The 15,432-nt window shown below is 36.0% G+C and overlaps 4 protein-coding genes across 6 annotated transcripts; 3 read left to right on the top strand and 1 right to left on the bottom strand.

Annotated features, from left to right (window-relative positions):
* Positions 1–19: 19 nt before the first annotated feature.
* LOC127260994 (PHD finger protein At2g01810-like) lies at positions 20–3,565 on the top strand. The gene is made up of 3 exons (XM_051289104.1): positions 20–1,104; positions 1,387–1,630; positions 1,777–3,565. The coding sequence occupies exons 1-3, from the start codon at positions 798–800 to the stop codon at positions 2,942–2,944; spliced, it is 1,719 nt and encodes a 572-aa protein (XP_051145061.1). The 5' UTR covers positions 20–797; the 3' UTR covers positions 2,945–3,565.
* A 696-nt stretch (positions 3,566–4,261) lies between these two features.
* Positions 4,262–8,000, top strand: LOC127260995 (protein RGF1 INDUCIBLE TRANSCRIPTION FACTOR 1-like). Of its 3 annotated transcripts, XM_051289109.1 has the most exons (5): positions 4,262–4,335; positions 4,494–4,624; positions 5,098–5,379; positions 6,095–6,280; positions 6,352–8,000. In XM_051289109.1, exons 3-5 carry the CDS (start codon positions 5,122–5,124, stop codon positions 6,553–6,555), a joined length of 648 nt encoding a protein of 215 aa, XP_051145066.1. In that variant the 5' UTR covers positions 4,262–4,335; positions 4,494–4,624; positions 5,098–5,121; the 3' UTR covers positions 6,556–8,000. The 3 variants fall into 3 exon arrangements, with proteins under 3 accessions (XP_051145066.1, XP_051145065.1, XP_051145062.1); XM_051289108.1 differs by lacking the exons at positions 4,262–4,335; positions 4,494–4,624 and adding an exon at positions 4,708–4,956 and having other exon boundaries at positions 6,122–6,280; XM_051289105.1 differs by lacking the exons at positions 4,262–4,335; positions 4,494–4,624 and adding an exon at positions 4,708–4,956.
* A 165-nt stretch (positions 8,001–8,165) lies between these two features.
* LOC127260993 (protein POLLEN DEFECTIVE IN GUIDANCE 1) lies at positions 8,166–13,251 on the bottom strand. Its single transcript, XM_051289103.1, has 11 exons — positions 12,604–13,251; positions 11,869–12,020; positions 11,614–11,717; positions 11,194–11,282; positions 11,007–11,080; positions 10,102–10,252; positions 9,819–9,986; positions 9,321–9,418; positions 9,091–9,213; positions 8,909–8,977; positions 8,166–8,745 (listed from the first exon to the last, which is right to left on the bottom strand). Exons 1-11 carry the CDS (start codon positions 13,166–13,168, stop codon positions 8,545–8,547), a joined length of 1,794 nt encoding a protein of 597 aa, XP_051145060.1. The 5' UTR covers positions 13,169–13,251; the 3' UTR covers positions 8,166–8,544.
* An 811-nt stretch (positions 13,252–14,062) lies between these two features.
* On the top strand, positions 14,063–15,418 carry LOC127260475 (putative clathrin assembly protein At2g25430). The gene has a single exon (XM_051288207.1). The coding sequence runs from the start codon at positions 14,180–14,182 to the stop codon at positions 15,416–15,418; it is 1,239 nt and encodes a 412-aa protein (XP_051144164.1). The 5' UTR covers positions 14,063–14,179.
* The last annotated feature ends 14 nt before the right edge of the window (positions 15,419–15,432 follow it).

The raw sequence follows: 15,432 nt of genomic DNA, 5'->3' as shown, positions 1-15,432 counted from the left end.
TTGTTTTTAAAATAACATTTACTTCAATTTTGATTGGTGTCTCCCCACGAGCAAGAAAATAATTCAACTTTCTTACGTTCACTTTTCCACGTGGATTATGAGCAGTTAAAAAGGGTGTTTATTAAAATTATTCATATTATGAATTATTAATTTTATAAACAAAAATAGACACTTTGATAATATTATTACGCATTCTTTTATAAAAATATATGATTCTTATTATAAATTAGCTGTGAAACATTTTATTAATCATAATTAAATTCTCTTATTTATTTCTATTTAATGCAAAATGAATATCTTTATAATAATTCTATTTCCAGCCCAGTTCTTTCCTTTTTCAAAATAATTTAAGAAGGCAGCCTAGTCAATCCATGCAACAGATCAATTTTTCCAGAAGTCGTCATTGTCACTTTAAAATCGTAATTTGGAGTTGAGCGAGCACGCCATGCATTCGAACTGCATGAACTAATTCATACAGTAACTGTAGAGAGTTCTCGGTTGGTTCCCTCGCGTTAAAACCTTATGCATATGTCCTATGTGTGTATATATACATACATATAAATAAATATTTATGTATATAGATATAGATATAGTTTCGGCTGTGAATTTACAAAACAAATCGAAACCAGCGTTGCATCTTTCCCTCCGACGCAAGGGCATTTTGGTAACTTCGCATAAACTCCTCTCCACAAGAACTCAAAGCGCCACTGGCTTCTTGATTGGGAATCAAACTTAGAAACTAACATCAATCAAGAAGCCGTGGAGGATTCGTGATTCCCTTGCAGGTTTATCCAACAATGGCTTCCATAGTATTTAACAAGAACAACAAGAGGAAAAACAGGATCAATTCAGAAAATCTCTTCGAGTTCAAGAACTTCGCTGCTCCAGGCTCCGTCGACAATCCCCTGCCCGGGGCGTTCAGGGATAACATCCGTGTTTTCCTTCAGAATTCGTCGGAAATTGAGGATTACACCGTGAACGGTATGCTGGTTTGGTGTACTCCCTGCGTCGCTGGAGATAATGGCGTTTTCCCGCTCTATACTATTGAGGAAACGGTTCAGAATTCCGCCGGACAACCTTTCTGCAGCCATTGTGAATCTGCAGGTGATCTAATCTGTTTAATTGCATTCGCGATACTCTTTACTCTCTGGAAACATTTTTTCTTTGGATTCAATTTGCTATTCATTTAATCCTTTGTTTTCTTTTTTCTGTAAAGTCACAATTGGCTAATGTTTTGCCCTCATTTAATCATCGGTTTGGATGTGTTCATTTTCTTCAATTCCTTACACGTTTTTTTGATGAAATTGTGCCTGTTCTCTTGTTACTGAAGTGGTATATAGTTTCTTTCGTTCCTGCTTTCATTGGATCGTTTTGTAATGTTTGTAGGTTGGGGTCACCATTTTGTTTGCAAGAGGAAGTACCATTTTATAATTCCTGCGAAAGAACATTGGGAGGAGCAATTAGATTGGGATCTTGAAGAAATTCGGTATCATAATCTGTATGGTTTGATTCATTGCAATGGATATGGACATCTCATCTGTGTCAATGGCTTAAAGAACAACTCAAGATTCTTTTCAGCAGACGACAGTATGCGCTGTTGGGACTATCTTTGCACTGTTCTTAAAGCCAGGTTCATATGATTATACTTGGAAAGTTTCATTGTTGATAAAAAGATGTTCTCTATGTATTCATTCGTGTTCATACTATCCTTGGAAGGTAACTTTGCCAGTAATGTAAGGTTTTGTATGTTCATATTGTGGTTTTTAACATTTGCAGGAGTATTTCAGCGTGTCATGCTACGAAAAGAGAAGCCATAGAACTGAGTTTGTTCCATGGTATAGCGCAGGGGACGCCGTGGTTTGGAAAATGGGGTTATAAGTGTGTTGGTGGTAAATGCTCTGAAGTTAAAGAAGGGAAGTACGATGCAGCACTCGAATTTCTGAGCTCGTTGAGTCTTGAAAAATTAGTTAGGGATTTCAAGAACACAAGAAATATGAAGAGGATCATAGATTTAATAGAGACTTGTAGGAAGTTCAGTGGAAAACCACTGGTCACTCTTAGTGATTTATTAAAATATATGCTTGCTACTGAATCAAGAACGCCGAGTAGGGATGCTTCTATTTTTACAAAGACTAACTCGGAAACTAAGGAAATTCCTATGAGATTCGAGACATTTCTAGGTGTAATGATGAGGGATTGTAGGTGGTCTGCTAAGCGGCTGGAGGATGTGCTCTTTGTGATTGTTGATCTGTTGAAGCAGCAGAAGGAAGATTACGGTGAAATGGGGCGTGGCATGTCTAGGCAAGAACTGAGAGACGAGGCAAGAAAATCAATTGGAGATACTGGTTTGATTGATTTTGTGCTCAAGTCAATCAGATGTTTTGCAGTGGGGAATCAAGTCATTACCCGCGCTGTAAATCCCTCATCTAGACTAACCGAGTTCAACATTTATGAATACTCGCCAGAGACCGGCGCGCATTTAGGCTTAAGCTTGTCTGAGGATCTAATGTTCCTTTATGAGAATGTGCTCGAATTGTATCCTGACACACATGTTGTCACGAATAGCACATTCGTGAAAGATTGGCCTATTCAAAGAGGGATCATTAACTACTCCATGGAGTTGCTTTGCAAAGTTCTGCCTACATTCGATGAGTTGGAGACAGAGCTGAACCGGCGCCTGCCCCCCGGTGAGATAGTGGTCGCCAATCCACAAATGACTATTAGCCATCTTAAAATGGCGGCGCAATGGGCTCTGAGGGATACTTACTGCATCATGCATGACTTTATGGCCACCCAAATTGGAGGGCTAAGGAAAATCGAAGATGAAGAGGTGTTGAACACTATATTCGAGCCTGGCTCTCTGGTTTGGGTTAGAGGGACAGGATTGGATTTGAATACACATTTGAGGTATGAAGACAGGGGCAAGAAAACAAGCCCCTGGTGACATACTTCACTGATAGGATCATCTGCTACAAAATTTTCTTCGAAATCTTGGAAATGTTTAGGAGGATTTTGTAGCCTGTATATGCAAATCTGCTGGATTTCATAGCTCATTGCAGGATAAGTGAAGGAAGAAGGAGAAGAAAGCAATCGGCGCAACGGGGATTGTGGTATAACAGTTCTTCAATTCTCACTGGTTCTTGATCCATAAGTTCAGGCATGACTTTCATTTGAGTATTTGTGTTGATTAATTTTTTTCTTTTGCATTTGTGATGAATAACTGATTGGGGAAACTAACCATTCTTTTACCATAAATTGCTCTCCTTATCTAATAAAGTGCCTGCCATCATCAGTTTGCTCAAGTTCTTGCTTCAAGATTGTGTATGTAGTTCTTGATTTCTTGTTTTTCCCTGCTCTTATTTTAGATATTAAACCAAGGACGGTTAGATATATGCAGGGAAAGTCAATAATGATTTCTGCCTTATGGATTTAACTGTTATCTCTTAGATAATAAAGAAAGGATTTGAGTTTTCATCTTTAATTTGATAAAGAGGAATTGTTCAAACACATTCAATAATTACTCTTACTCTCGAGATGAATACGAGCATTGTGATCCGAGGCTTTATGTTAAAATCATATACTCCCTCCCTCCAATTGAAAGGGTCGCATTTGTATTTAAATAATATATTGTAAATTAAAAAAATATTCTATTGAGATAAACAGTATATAATTCATACATAGAAAATCTTATTTAATATTCGATTGCAAGGCCCAAGGCCCATATCTGATTGATATATATATATATATTATTAAGTATAGGCCAAGCACAAACTAAAGCAATTGAGTTAAAACCCAATCCAATTTTGTTGATTGATTATGTTCTCTTGACTACAACTCACTCCTTTCTATATACAATATTTTTTCTATTTTGTCAATGCCACACAATTTCTTATTTATTTTTTAAAATACAATTATATATTTTAATAACATCTTAAAATTGATTATTTATATATTTTTTAATTAGTTAAACTATATAGTTATTTTTATTTTAATATATAATTATTTTATTAATTTATTTTATTAATTATTTATTAATTACATTTTACTTAAATATTATCGTGGACACTTTTAATGGAGAGAGTATTTAATATCAACTTCATATTGTATGATTATTATATATTGATATAAATATAAATATATGGGCTAATGTTCTATTAAATATGATAAATTATGTTTATTGCAGATGTTCTTTCCTCATTTTTCTTCATTTTTTTATGTCGTCCTCATTCTTATTATACTTTTACATGTTGTTTATTTTGTTAGATTTATTTTGATTTTTTTTAATGACGTGGAAATCCACAATTTGGCTAAACTCCGGCTAAGCCTGTAAATCAGGTTAGATTTTGTTAGATTTTTTTTCTTTATATATATAAAATATAACATTATTCCTTGTAATTAAATCTTAAATATTCATAAAATTTAAAATATGTATATACCACTAATTATTATTATTATAATTATTAATTTAATTTTGTACCCAATGTTTGAAAAAGAGCATGGCGGCGCCTCCGAAAGCAACGGCCGAGATTAGCGGAACACGCATAAATCTGACGGCGAATAACGCCATGATTGGGTGGGACTCTGGTAATCGAACGGCTACAGTGGCTTGCTGTTCCCGCCAACAGTAAGTCCGTAATCATTGTGTGAACATATAAGTACCTTTTTATTTATTTTGTGCAGTAATAATATTTTCAAAGATGATTTTGTTTCTTAATATAAATTCTTTCTGTTAAATTATTTTTGGCATTTCCTTTTTGTTCTTCTGATACATTAAATATCTCCTTGGCAATCGCTCAGTCCATTGAACTTCCTCTATCAATTTTCGAATCCATGCGTTTTATTTTTTTCTCTTTGATTCGTTACTTTTTCTGAAAATTTTGGTGTTCTTTTCCTTCAATCTAATCGGTGATTTCAACTTTGATCGGAGGAGCCTGTACTGTAGAATTGCAGAAGATGGTGAGTGTTCACAGTTGTGTGATTTTTGTGGCAGTTTTGCTTCAAAATTTGATTAGATAGGAATCAGTGATTGTGTTTGATTTTGTATGCTTTAATGAAGTTGGAAGCAACTAATTATGTGCATACTTGTTCTGTGAATAGGTTGGATGCAAAATTCGGTTGAGGATGAAGGAAAATTCGCTGGAGTGGGTGAGCGGTTTACTGGAGAGCAAATTCTTCGATTCTTGTGTGGATCATGAAGAGTTGAGGAAGAACGAGAAGAATTTGTTTTGTATGGATTGCAATCTGTGTTTCTGTAAGCATTGCATCAATTCTTCGTCTCACAACTGCGTTCACCGCCTCCTTCAGATCTGTAAATACGTATACCATGATGTCGTTCGTCTCCACGATATTCAAAAGCATCTCGATTGCTCCTTCATTCAGGTCAATAATTATAAATTGGCTTTTCATTTTTTTCGTAATTTTATTTATCTATAGAAAACGCATAGTTGTGAAGCAAATTATGTGAAGTGCCAACGAATTTGGATATGCATTGTTGGATTCCTTTTAGATTATATTACTGTATCTTGTTGTTTTGCTACTAGAAACAGCAATCTAAATTTTTAGTCCTTTTGGGTGAGTTTTTTCAGACTAGAATTCTATTCTACTTTGAAATGGAATTTCCTTTTTTCAACTATCTTCTCATCTTTTTAATTTTTATGATATTGTAAGTATGATTTGAATTGTTCTCCTGAATCTTTGATTGAAGTATCGAACAAAATCTTTTAGGGGTCCTTGAAAATATGCTTGTCAAGTAATTGTGTTCATTTAATGGAATGGACAAATTCAATTTGGCATCTTTCCATTAATTGAACTTTAAAGCTGAATCATATCAGGCCATTATTGTTCATCATCATCACTTTGTCTAAAGCAATCCACAATTTCAAAGGAAGAGCTTTTCAGGACAAATTAGTCTGACTTTAACTTTGACAATTACATTATAACGATTATATTGAAGTCTTTGTTGAGTGAAAGATTTGATTGAACAGTATGATTCTGTTAGAGCATCGAATAAAATCTTTAGAATATACCACATTTTAGAAATAACCTTACATATAATTATAGAATAATCTAGACTAATTATATCTGAATTTTCCAGCCTAAGTGGATCAATGAATGTTTGCAGACCTACAAAATAAATGGGGAAAAGGCTGTCCATTTGAATCCAAGGCCTCAGCTAAAAGAAGTTAAAAATTCAAAGGCAAGGTGTGTTGGCACTTGCTGTGAAGCTTGTGGAAGACACATTCAAGATTTGCCGAATCGCTTTTGTTCCATCGCCTGCAAGGTCCGAAGCCAATTCATAATATTCCTTAAATACAAAGTTATTCATATGTCTCCAAACCCTTTGATTTGCAGGTTTCATCAGATACGATCCCGGAATCATCTATGTTCATTAAATCTGAAGAAAACTCCTGCGAAAACAGGTACGGTTCCTCGTCCCTCTCCCTATCGGAATCTGCCTCATCTGAAGTAATTCAGGCATGGGTGAATTCTGCATTAAGGCCTAAGAAGATATTGCACAAGAGAAAGAGTTTACCTAAAAGATCACCCATGTCTTAAAAAGAACAAATGATTTCATTTATTTATTAATCTCATTGTCTATTGATATATATCACACATATTTACATTTTGTTATAAAGAAGCTTTGGATTAATGAAAGTAGGTATATATATAGATATATTTAGTTATATATATGATCATCACAATAAGGGCCATCCATAGTATATATATCATATATATATATATATATATATATATGCTACTCATGAGTCCCTCATCCATGTAATTATTCTTCAAGATTGTGTTCTATATTTTGAATCTACTTTTGTTCTATAATATATATAATATTATACAAATCATAAATCATGAGTTATGATTCCATCCATGCATTATTATGTGCGTCCTAAAGGTAGCATTGCCCTGTAGTATGAACGTGACCCTCTTGGGCCATTCTCATACATTAGGAATAGGAATATATGTATATATATATATATATAGTTTATTATTATTATTTAAAAAAAAAAAAAAAGAGAAGTGGCTCCCATATCTTTTTTCTTTTATGGCTGGGCTGATACACAAGTGTTGGATGAATAAACTAGTAAGTGGGGGGATATCCACTCCATTTGCAGTTTTCTTAGTGATTGGTTAGAATGTCAGAGATAAAGATCTTTGTCGGTGGTTGATTTGTGGCATCCGGTTTTGTCCATTTCCACCTTAATGGAATTGTCTAATCACCCATTTCATATATATATATATACATATATCTATAAACCACACACATACACTCATGTGTGTGTGTATATATATATATATATATTGTGAATGCATGTGTTACTGGGTAAAGGGTGTTTGAATTTATGGTTTCACATCACATGGGGATTGATTGGTATGAATACAAAGCCTTTGTTTATACGCAATGGTGAAATAGAATGGTCAGAGTTGAGCAAATTATGGAGGAGAATGCAAATCTTTTTTAAAGATTTTTTGTTTTTCTCTACTCTGTCGACTCATTCTTTTTGCCTTTTAAGAAAGGTTTGCTTTTTATTATTATTATTATTATTGTCTAAGATCCTTATACACATACATATATATGTGTTTGTTTGTGTATTTCACCCGTCATGGTATGAATTTGTGGACAAAATATGAGTGAATTTGGGTTGAAAGTAACATTTAGATGATTATAATTTATAATGGATATTAGGCGGCGGATGATAATGGTCCAATAGTTTTCACTATTCGTTAGTTTATTATGTGAACAATGTTCATCCACCAACGAAGTATATATACAAATATTTTTAGAAATAAGAATAAACTATAAATAATAATTTACTCATATTTATTAAGTACACTGCAAGTTATAGTATCTCTCTTATGATCCTGTGTAATATATTATATTGATTCAAATTCGAAATTTCAATCAAACAGAATTACTGGTGCTGTAAGATCCCTAATTCAAGCATTGCTGATGCATATATATTTGTTGGGCCTATCAAGGCGGGTTCCAATGTTAATAAAAAATAAAGAAGTAATTAAATAAAATAAAACATTACCGATGGGCATGAAATAGTACCTGCATAATGGCACGTGCATCTTTAATAAAAAGAAAATGAAATATAAGAATAAAAGATAACCCAATTAAAACTCGCAGTATATAAAGCACTTCTACCACCTCAAAACAATGTTCATTCACTATATATATGCAGACAAAATTCGAAATAAGTGTCGCAATGATCATAGGGAGAAGACATAGCATTTACATAAACATATGAAAGCAACAAATCTACAAATTTACCTGACCTTACCTTAACCTCTCAGCAGCCCCCTTTTGAGTAAACCTTTCACGTTCCTTAAAATTTCACCTTCCCCAATCATATATGCCAAACCATCCAATCCAAGTTCACCTGAGGAAAGATTATATAGTATATTTTCCAGAAATAGGAGAGCAAACCCGCCTCACCGACCGACCAACCAACGGCAATCACTTTGATGGCATCTCGTATGAGATTCGATGGTTGCATCCCCGGAAAAGCGAGAGTCGATGGAACCCAGTCAGTCGGAATGGAGTTTCCTTGTTTGACACCTTTTGACGTACCAGTTGGCATGTTTCTTAAGGCCCATTCCCATCATCATCTTTAGACTAGCCAGCATCACAATCGTCATTGCAAGCAGCACCATGATCCAAAAGATCCTCCATGGAAGGGGGTGAGTTGGGAGATGTGCTGCATAAACTGGTTGCAGAACTCGGATCACCTGAGTCGAATAAGGGGGCAAAGAGGGGAAAGATCATAAGTCTAATATATTTAGTTTTTTAGAATTCTTGGAATTTCTATTTAAAGGGATTAACATGTCTGGTAAATTTGTAGAGTTTGATAGAATAAGTTCGGGTGGAGAAAAGAAGATGACCGGTGTTTACCACACAAGCTGGGGCCAGAGGGATGAACGTCAGCTTCCGTTTCCCATTCTCTGTTTGGGTGTTTAATGTCTGGAAAAGATCATCATTAGTGAAAGGAAAACTAATGTTTCTAAGATGGTATAATGAGATCCATAAAAGTAAAAAGTAACAGTGAGGAGGGAAAATGGTTGCTATGAGGATACCTGATTGCAAAGATCTTCTAGGAACTCGGAGAATGCTGTGGGCTTTATGTCATTGAATTTGGCGATGAATGAGTGTTTTATGATATCGATCATCATTTCGCATATGAAAACAGTCAGTGCATGCTGCAAGATTAACCACAAAAGTGCAAATGAAAATGATCAATATAATAAATCTCAACTATATTGATTTGAATTTAGATAGCACTGTAAATTTGTATCTCATCACTTACACTGAAAAAGCTTACAAACCAAGGACCCTCAGCTTCCAGTATATTTTGAGCTAAAACGAACACGAGAAATGCCGAAATATGAAACCGCTCGATTGAATCTGGTCACATGTCAGACAAAAAAGGAAAAAAGATCATATATATATATGACATATTTTCACAAAAGATATATTTTTCCAAGCCAAAACTCAAAAGTAATGAGAAACATTGTACATTTCTAACTTCCAAGGATTATATATTCATTTTAAAGACACCTTCTAACAGTTGGCACAGTGCACAAGCTCACCGGGAAGGGTGTTACTGATGAACCTAAGTATATAAAAATCAAGTATAAGGAGAAGATAGCAACATATCAACAGCTAGAAGTTTTCATCTATTCGGAATTATTCTATTGATCTAATTGACATAAACATAACAACTAACATGTGGTAAAAAGACCCAATTAAATCAAATAATTAAGAAATATAAGCAAATCTGACAGAATTGAAGATTATTGCTTACCCATGTGTACCAGATTATGAACGTTGTCCTTGCTATATCGTTTGAACACATTGCTTTTAATCTCAGCAAAGTTATTAGAAACAAGCATAGCAAAGAGGGCATTGTTATGAGCAACTATACATGTCGACAAAGTAATTGCCTGCGCTAATAAGATAAACGAATGAAGAAGTAGAAGTTGTTAAGGATCAACACAGATGCATGACTTGTTAGCATTAATTAACTTCTAAATATATAAATAGATTGCTTATTGAGTATAAAGAAAATAGTGTATGAAGAAGGATATTAGAAGAACCAATTGCTAGAGCTTCATCTGCAATGAATCTCCACAACCAATATTGTGTGTTTTCAGGTGAACAGTTCGCAAGCCCATCAGCAGAATGGAATAGAGCTTGCATAACATCACTGCCGAGACTTTGACACAATTTATCAAATACCTGGCATCAAATTTGAAAATGACTTTAATCTTCAATCCTCCCAGCAGTACATAGAATCACAGTGTTCCCAACAAATTTGGCAGCAAAATGATAATCAATCCATCTCATATAATAAGTCACCCTTCTAATTGCAAATACAGAAGTGAAAAGAAATGATAGTGGAGAGGTCTATAATTAGAGAGCAAGTTGCAATAAGAAAATTGAAAATATGAATACCTGTGCAAAACAATCTAATTCACTGATTGATTTATTCATGTTTTTCAACCAAATTAGACAAACTATATTTTTTCCCCTGCTTAAAAATTATCGTCGAATAAGATAAGATATACTAACTTTTCCAGGACAAGAAGGGAATGGTTGGTATCAATATTCAAATGAAACAAGCCAAAACACCTGACAAAGGCCTGAGTGCCTTTATTTTCAAATGGTTAATTCATTTAATTGGCGTCAGCTGGAATATTTTTTGATGTCTCTTTCCCTTATCAATGAATAGTGTCATCTAATCTTCATTGGTTAACACAAAAGCATGATGCAATAGGGATGTTGACAATGTGAATACCATATAAAATGGACATCCCTTATAAATAGTGCTGTCTAATAATCGAAAGTAGGACAAAAGTGCACAGAATATCGAAGCAAAAAACTAATCTGAACATATGTTCTAGTTAAGGTCTCCATAAGGACCAGACCAGAAAACATCATTTATATACCTTGAGTGAGTAGCAGAAATGTAATTAATTGAACAACTCCATACCTCCAAGACATTGTAGACCACATAAAGTTTCAAAATTCCTTGCCCACGAATCATGTGATAAATTAAACTGATATCTGAAGCAAAAAAAAAGATAATGATAAAATAAACTGACTGGCGCAAATAACTCCAACTCTAAGTGAGGAAGAAGAAATTTAATTATCAAATTGGGCCAAATATTTTACCAAACCTGCTTGCTGTAATAGAGTGACTCCACTAACCAGGATGATAAAGCAACCAAAATCAGACAGCTCTGCTGAGGAAGGGCTCTGCAGCTGCCTGCCACGAACATGGTTGAATTACTAGATCCATATATAGGATTTCAATCATAGATTAGAACACAATGATGATAATTCAATTATGGTTGATGAACACATGGAAAATCAAATACAAAGATTTGATCCACAAGTATCTTTAGTCCTACAGACAATACTCCTTGAAGCTTCATTTTACAGATTGCGACAAAAATGTGAGAGCTCATCTCCCAGTTCATACACATGCAATGAGATAATAATGCCTCCTTTTGCAAGGAGGTTCACAAAATGTTTTGCAAACTATTAAATACAGAACTCTGTTGAAAAGCATTTGGTTAGAGAGTGGTAGGACCGACCTTGTTTTGAGAAGCCTCCATAAGGCCATAATCATCCTTGACGGCATGATGGTTAAGAGTGAAAGAAATGAATCAAAGCACACAAAGGATCCAATATCAATAAGCTGCAAAAGATAGAGGAGAGCCATTTATTTCAAACAAAATAATCAAAGCAAACAAGTAATCATATATTAACAAACTTCAAAAGATCAAGCTTAAAGGATGAGCTTAATCAGCTTTGCAAGCATATGATATAGGACAAGTTGATGTATTTACCAATTCACATCGCCATGGCAAGCGGAATATAGTGTCATAAATCCGTTCTCGCTCCTTATCATTTCCAAGGATGGTAGTGCTTCTCAAGGAATTTCCAGCACTCAATTCATCAAAGAAATATTTCACTGGAGACTTCTCGACAGGTAACATGTCTAAAATTAAACCACAACAACATGAAATAAATATTGAGATGCTAGTTAACCAAATCATGACAGAAAGCAAAGAGTGTGAAATTCTCAGATAACCATCTCTAGACTATGATTTACACATCCCTTGTGATACTTATGTCTATATCCAGCAACAAAAATTCCCATCACAAATTTCACCAAAAAGATCCATGAAAACATAAAAAGACAGGAGCTGGCATAGGCAGCAAATTCCTATCGTGGTTCGACTTCCACAAAACTGATAGTACATTAAAACTGTTCCAGAAAATATCAGGTTTTCTTCTTAACACTTCCTAGCAGCTACCTTAGAACATTCTCAAAGTGATCTTAGCATCTGAAGTTGCTCTAGTTTACCGATATCAATGTTTGTCTGCTCAAATGCATAACTATACTCAAAACTATCATCTACCACAAACAACTTAACTCAATGTATCAAAAATTTCTCCATAGACTGAAAGTTAGTTCTAAAATTCACACTCAAAGCTCTCCAATAGTAGCATCAAGCACAATTCAAAAACGAATCAAAGAAACAATGAATCAAGAAGCTTAAATCACAAATTCAACTTACAGTTGGGATCTTCAGCCATCAGTTTCTTCCAATCCAAGGTTCCCTCCTTCTCCAATTTCCTTCCGTTTAACTCCAAGCCGATTTCCTTACCAGAACTCCGATTCTCCGCCATTTCTTCCTTGACCTTTTCCTCCTTTCTACTACTTCCACTCTCCTCTCTCACCGCATCCACGCTGCTACCTGCACTCATCGCATTCCCCACATTCCTCTGCCTCAACTCCCCGAACTGCGGCGGGAGAATCACCGAGCACACTGCGCCGGTGTCCACATCCGGCGCCAAGGCAGTCTCCGTAACTGTACTCGTCGTGCAACTGTAACTGACATCTCCGTTGGTCGTAACATCGCTTTTACGGATTTCAGTAACAGAAACCACAGACGAATTCCGTAGGGTTTTTGCTTTCCTGTTTCTCCTCTTCCTCTTCTTCCGAGCTGGGGATACAGCGGCGTCTTCTCCTGGGGAAGGAGGATCGGAGTTTGATCGCGACAGTAAAGCCAATACGTCGTCGCATTCGGAGCCCCCTAGGACGTCGAACGACAACTTCCCGCCGCCGGATCTCGACGCCATCGGCGGTGGTGGTGGTGGTGGTGGTGGTGGTGGCGGTGGGGTTTGGATTCCAGGGAATTACGCTACTGCCTAGACGATGTAGAAATGAGAATTACTGCATGTGACGCTGCTTGATTACCACAGCTAATTATCCACCGCCACGTGGAATGCTGACTCATCATCCCCTGCCTTCTCTCTCCATTCCCAACAATAAATGAATGATTAATTACCATATTTGAGCCCAATTTAAACCACCTAATGCGGGCCTAAATTGGACTTCTAAAGCCCAAAATTGCTATATAAAGGCCCATAAAATAGCAGATTCCTTTTATCATATTCTTCTTTTCTCCAAATTTGTTTGATTTTTCCTTAGCATTTAAATATACTATTACTAATTATTTTGATAAATACAAATTTTGTTTGTTTATTCAATCAATTTTTTTTTTTACACAATTCTCATTATATCTAATACTTATATTATATTCTCTCACAAAAATAAATCATTAAAAAAAATACTTCAAATAAAAATACTAAACAATCACCTACATTTAACTATATTTCTACTAGGGTACTGATTGGGACTAATTAGTTTATTAGCCACAATCGCCACAAAATATAACAAACATCATATGGAAATAAAACAACCAGAAAGTGTTGTATAAAATTTATTTTATGTGTTACACTAGTAAATCTTATATTATCTGTTGTATTTGTATTATTTAAAAATATTATTTGTACTAAATTTATACGCAAAATGTTATCGACATATTTTTCTAGTGATATCATATGTTATTATTGGTGGTGTTATAATCAGCATGTAACAACCTATATTCAATCATTAACTTTAATTCAATATTTATTTATTATAATGATCATTGCAACTCACGCCCATGGCCAACAACATACGCACAACTCACAACGTTATTACCAATGTTCATTCACCCAAAACAACAAAACAAATTCTTCCAACCTTAAATCCCCAAACAAACCAAAAAACATTGTGTTCATCACAATCATCCCCAAAAAAAGACGATGCAAAAAAGAATCCACCAAATCATCACATCCCTCAAAGAACACACTTCCATTTCCATTTCCATTACCTATGCCAAGATTGCCATTCTTGGAGGCCATTCCCACATCAAAATCCTACTCCTTAAAGCAACTTCCCCAGATGACATCCCATTCCATGAAAACTATCTTCATCAACTCTTGAAGATCTTCTCCATCTCCCCTTCCTCATGCCGGGCTTTCACTGTAGCCTTCGGGGCCCGTTTTAACAAGACAAGGGCATGGAGAGTGGCCCTCAAGTGTCTCCTCCTCCTCCACCGCCTCCTCAGAGCCTTACCTAATCACGGGGACATTTTCCGGGCCGAGCTTTTATGGGCCCGGGCTAACGGAGAGTTGTGTCTCTACCCATGCAACTTTAGGGACAGCTCATCTTCGGCTTCTAAGGACTACACAGCCTTCGTAAGATCCTACGCAAGGCTTCTCGACGAGGCCCTTGATTGCAGCAGCTCAGTAACTCTTTCTTTAATCAGAAACGATCATAGTTCTGTGGTTGATGAAGATAAGGTGGAACTCAAAGTGCAAGAATTGGGAAGGATGATAGAAGTCTTGCCTCAGGTACAAAGCTTGATTGACCGCGTCATCGACTGCAGGCCCGCCGGCGCAGCTGCGAGGAGCTTTCTCGTGCATTCGGCAATGAAACATGTAATCCGCGACAGTTTTTTGTGTTACACGACTTTTAGGAAGGAGATGGTTGTGCTGCTGGAGAATCTGATCCAGTTGCCTTACCGGAGCTGCGCGGCTGCCTTCGGTATATACAAGAAAGCGGCCTACCAAGCGGATCACCTCTCGGAGTTTCTCGACTGGTCGAAGACGATGGGCTACTGTGGATCATACGAATACCCTTTTGTAGACAGGATCCCCAAGATTCAGATCAGGGCTTTGGAGGCTTTCCTAAATGGGATGTGGCAGTTAACTGATGAATCGTCGAATGCTTCGCCGGAGATGCAGTCTCCGGTGAGCCTGACATGGACCCCGACGGAGAGCTTGCAGTCTCCGGCGAGCCTGACATTGACGCCAATAGACGGCGGAGAAGTCGGGAAGAAAGGCATGGAAATGGAGGCATTGATAGAGTGGGAAGGTTATGGTTGGGAAGATCTTTTGGAAGCTTCAGTAAGTGTTGAATTTGGGAATGAATCAGATCAAGTGTTTAGTGAAGGGCAAAGTTTGAATAATCCCTTTAGGACAACAAATCCATTTTATTAGCAACAATGTAGGAT

This window comes from Andrographis paniculata, unplaced genomic scaffold, assembly GCF_009805555.1.
Source record: "Andrographis paniculata isolate CXL003 unplaced genomic scaffold, ASM980555v1 Contig62END, whole genome shotgun sequence".
In the NCBI taxonomy this organism is placed as follows: Eukaryota; Viridiplantae; Streptophyta; class Magnoliopsida; order Lamiales; family Acanthaceae; genus Andrographis; species Andrographis paniculata.
Note: the sequence above shows the minus strand (reverse complement) of the source record. Positions and strands in the feature narration are given on the sequence as shown.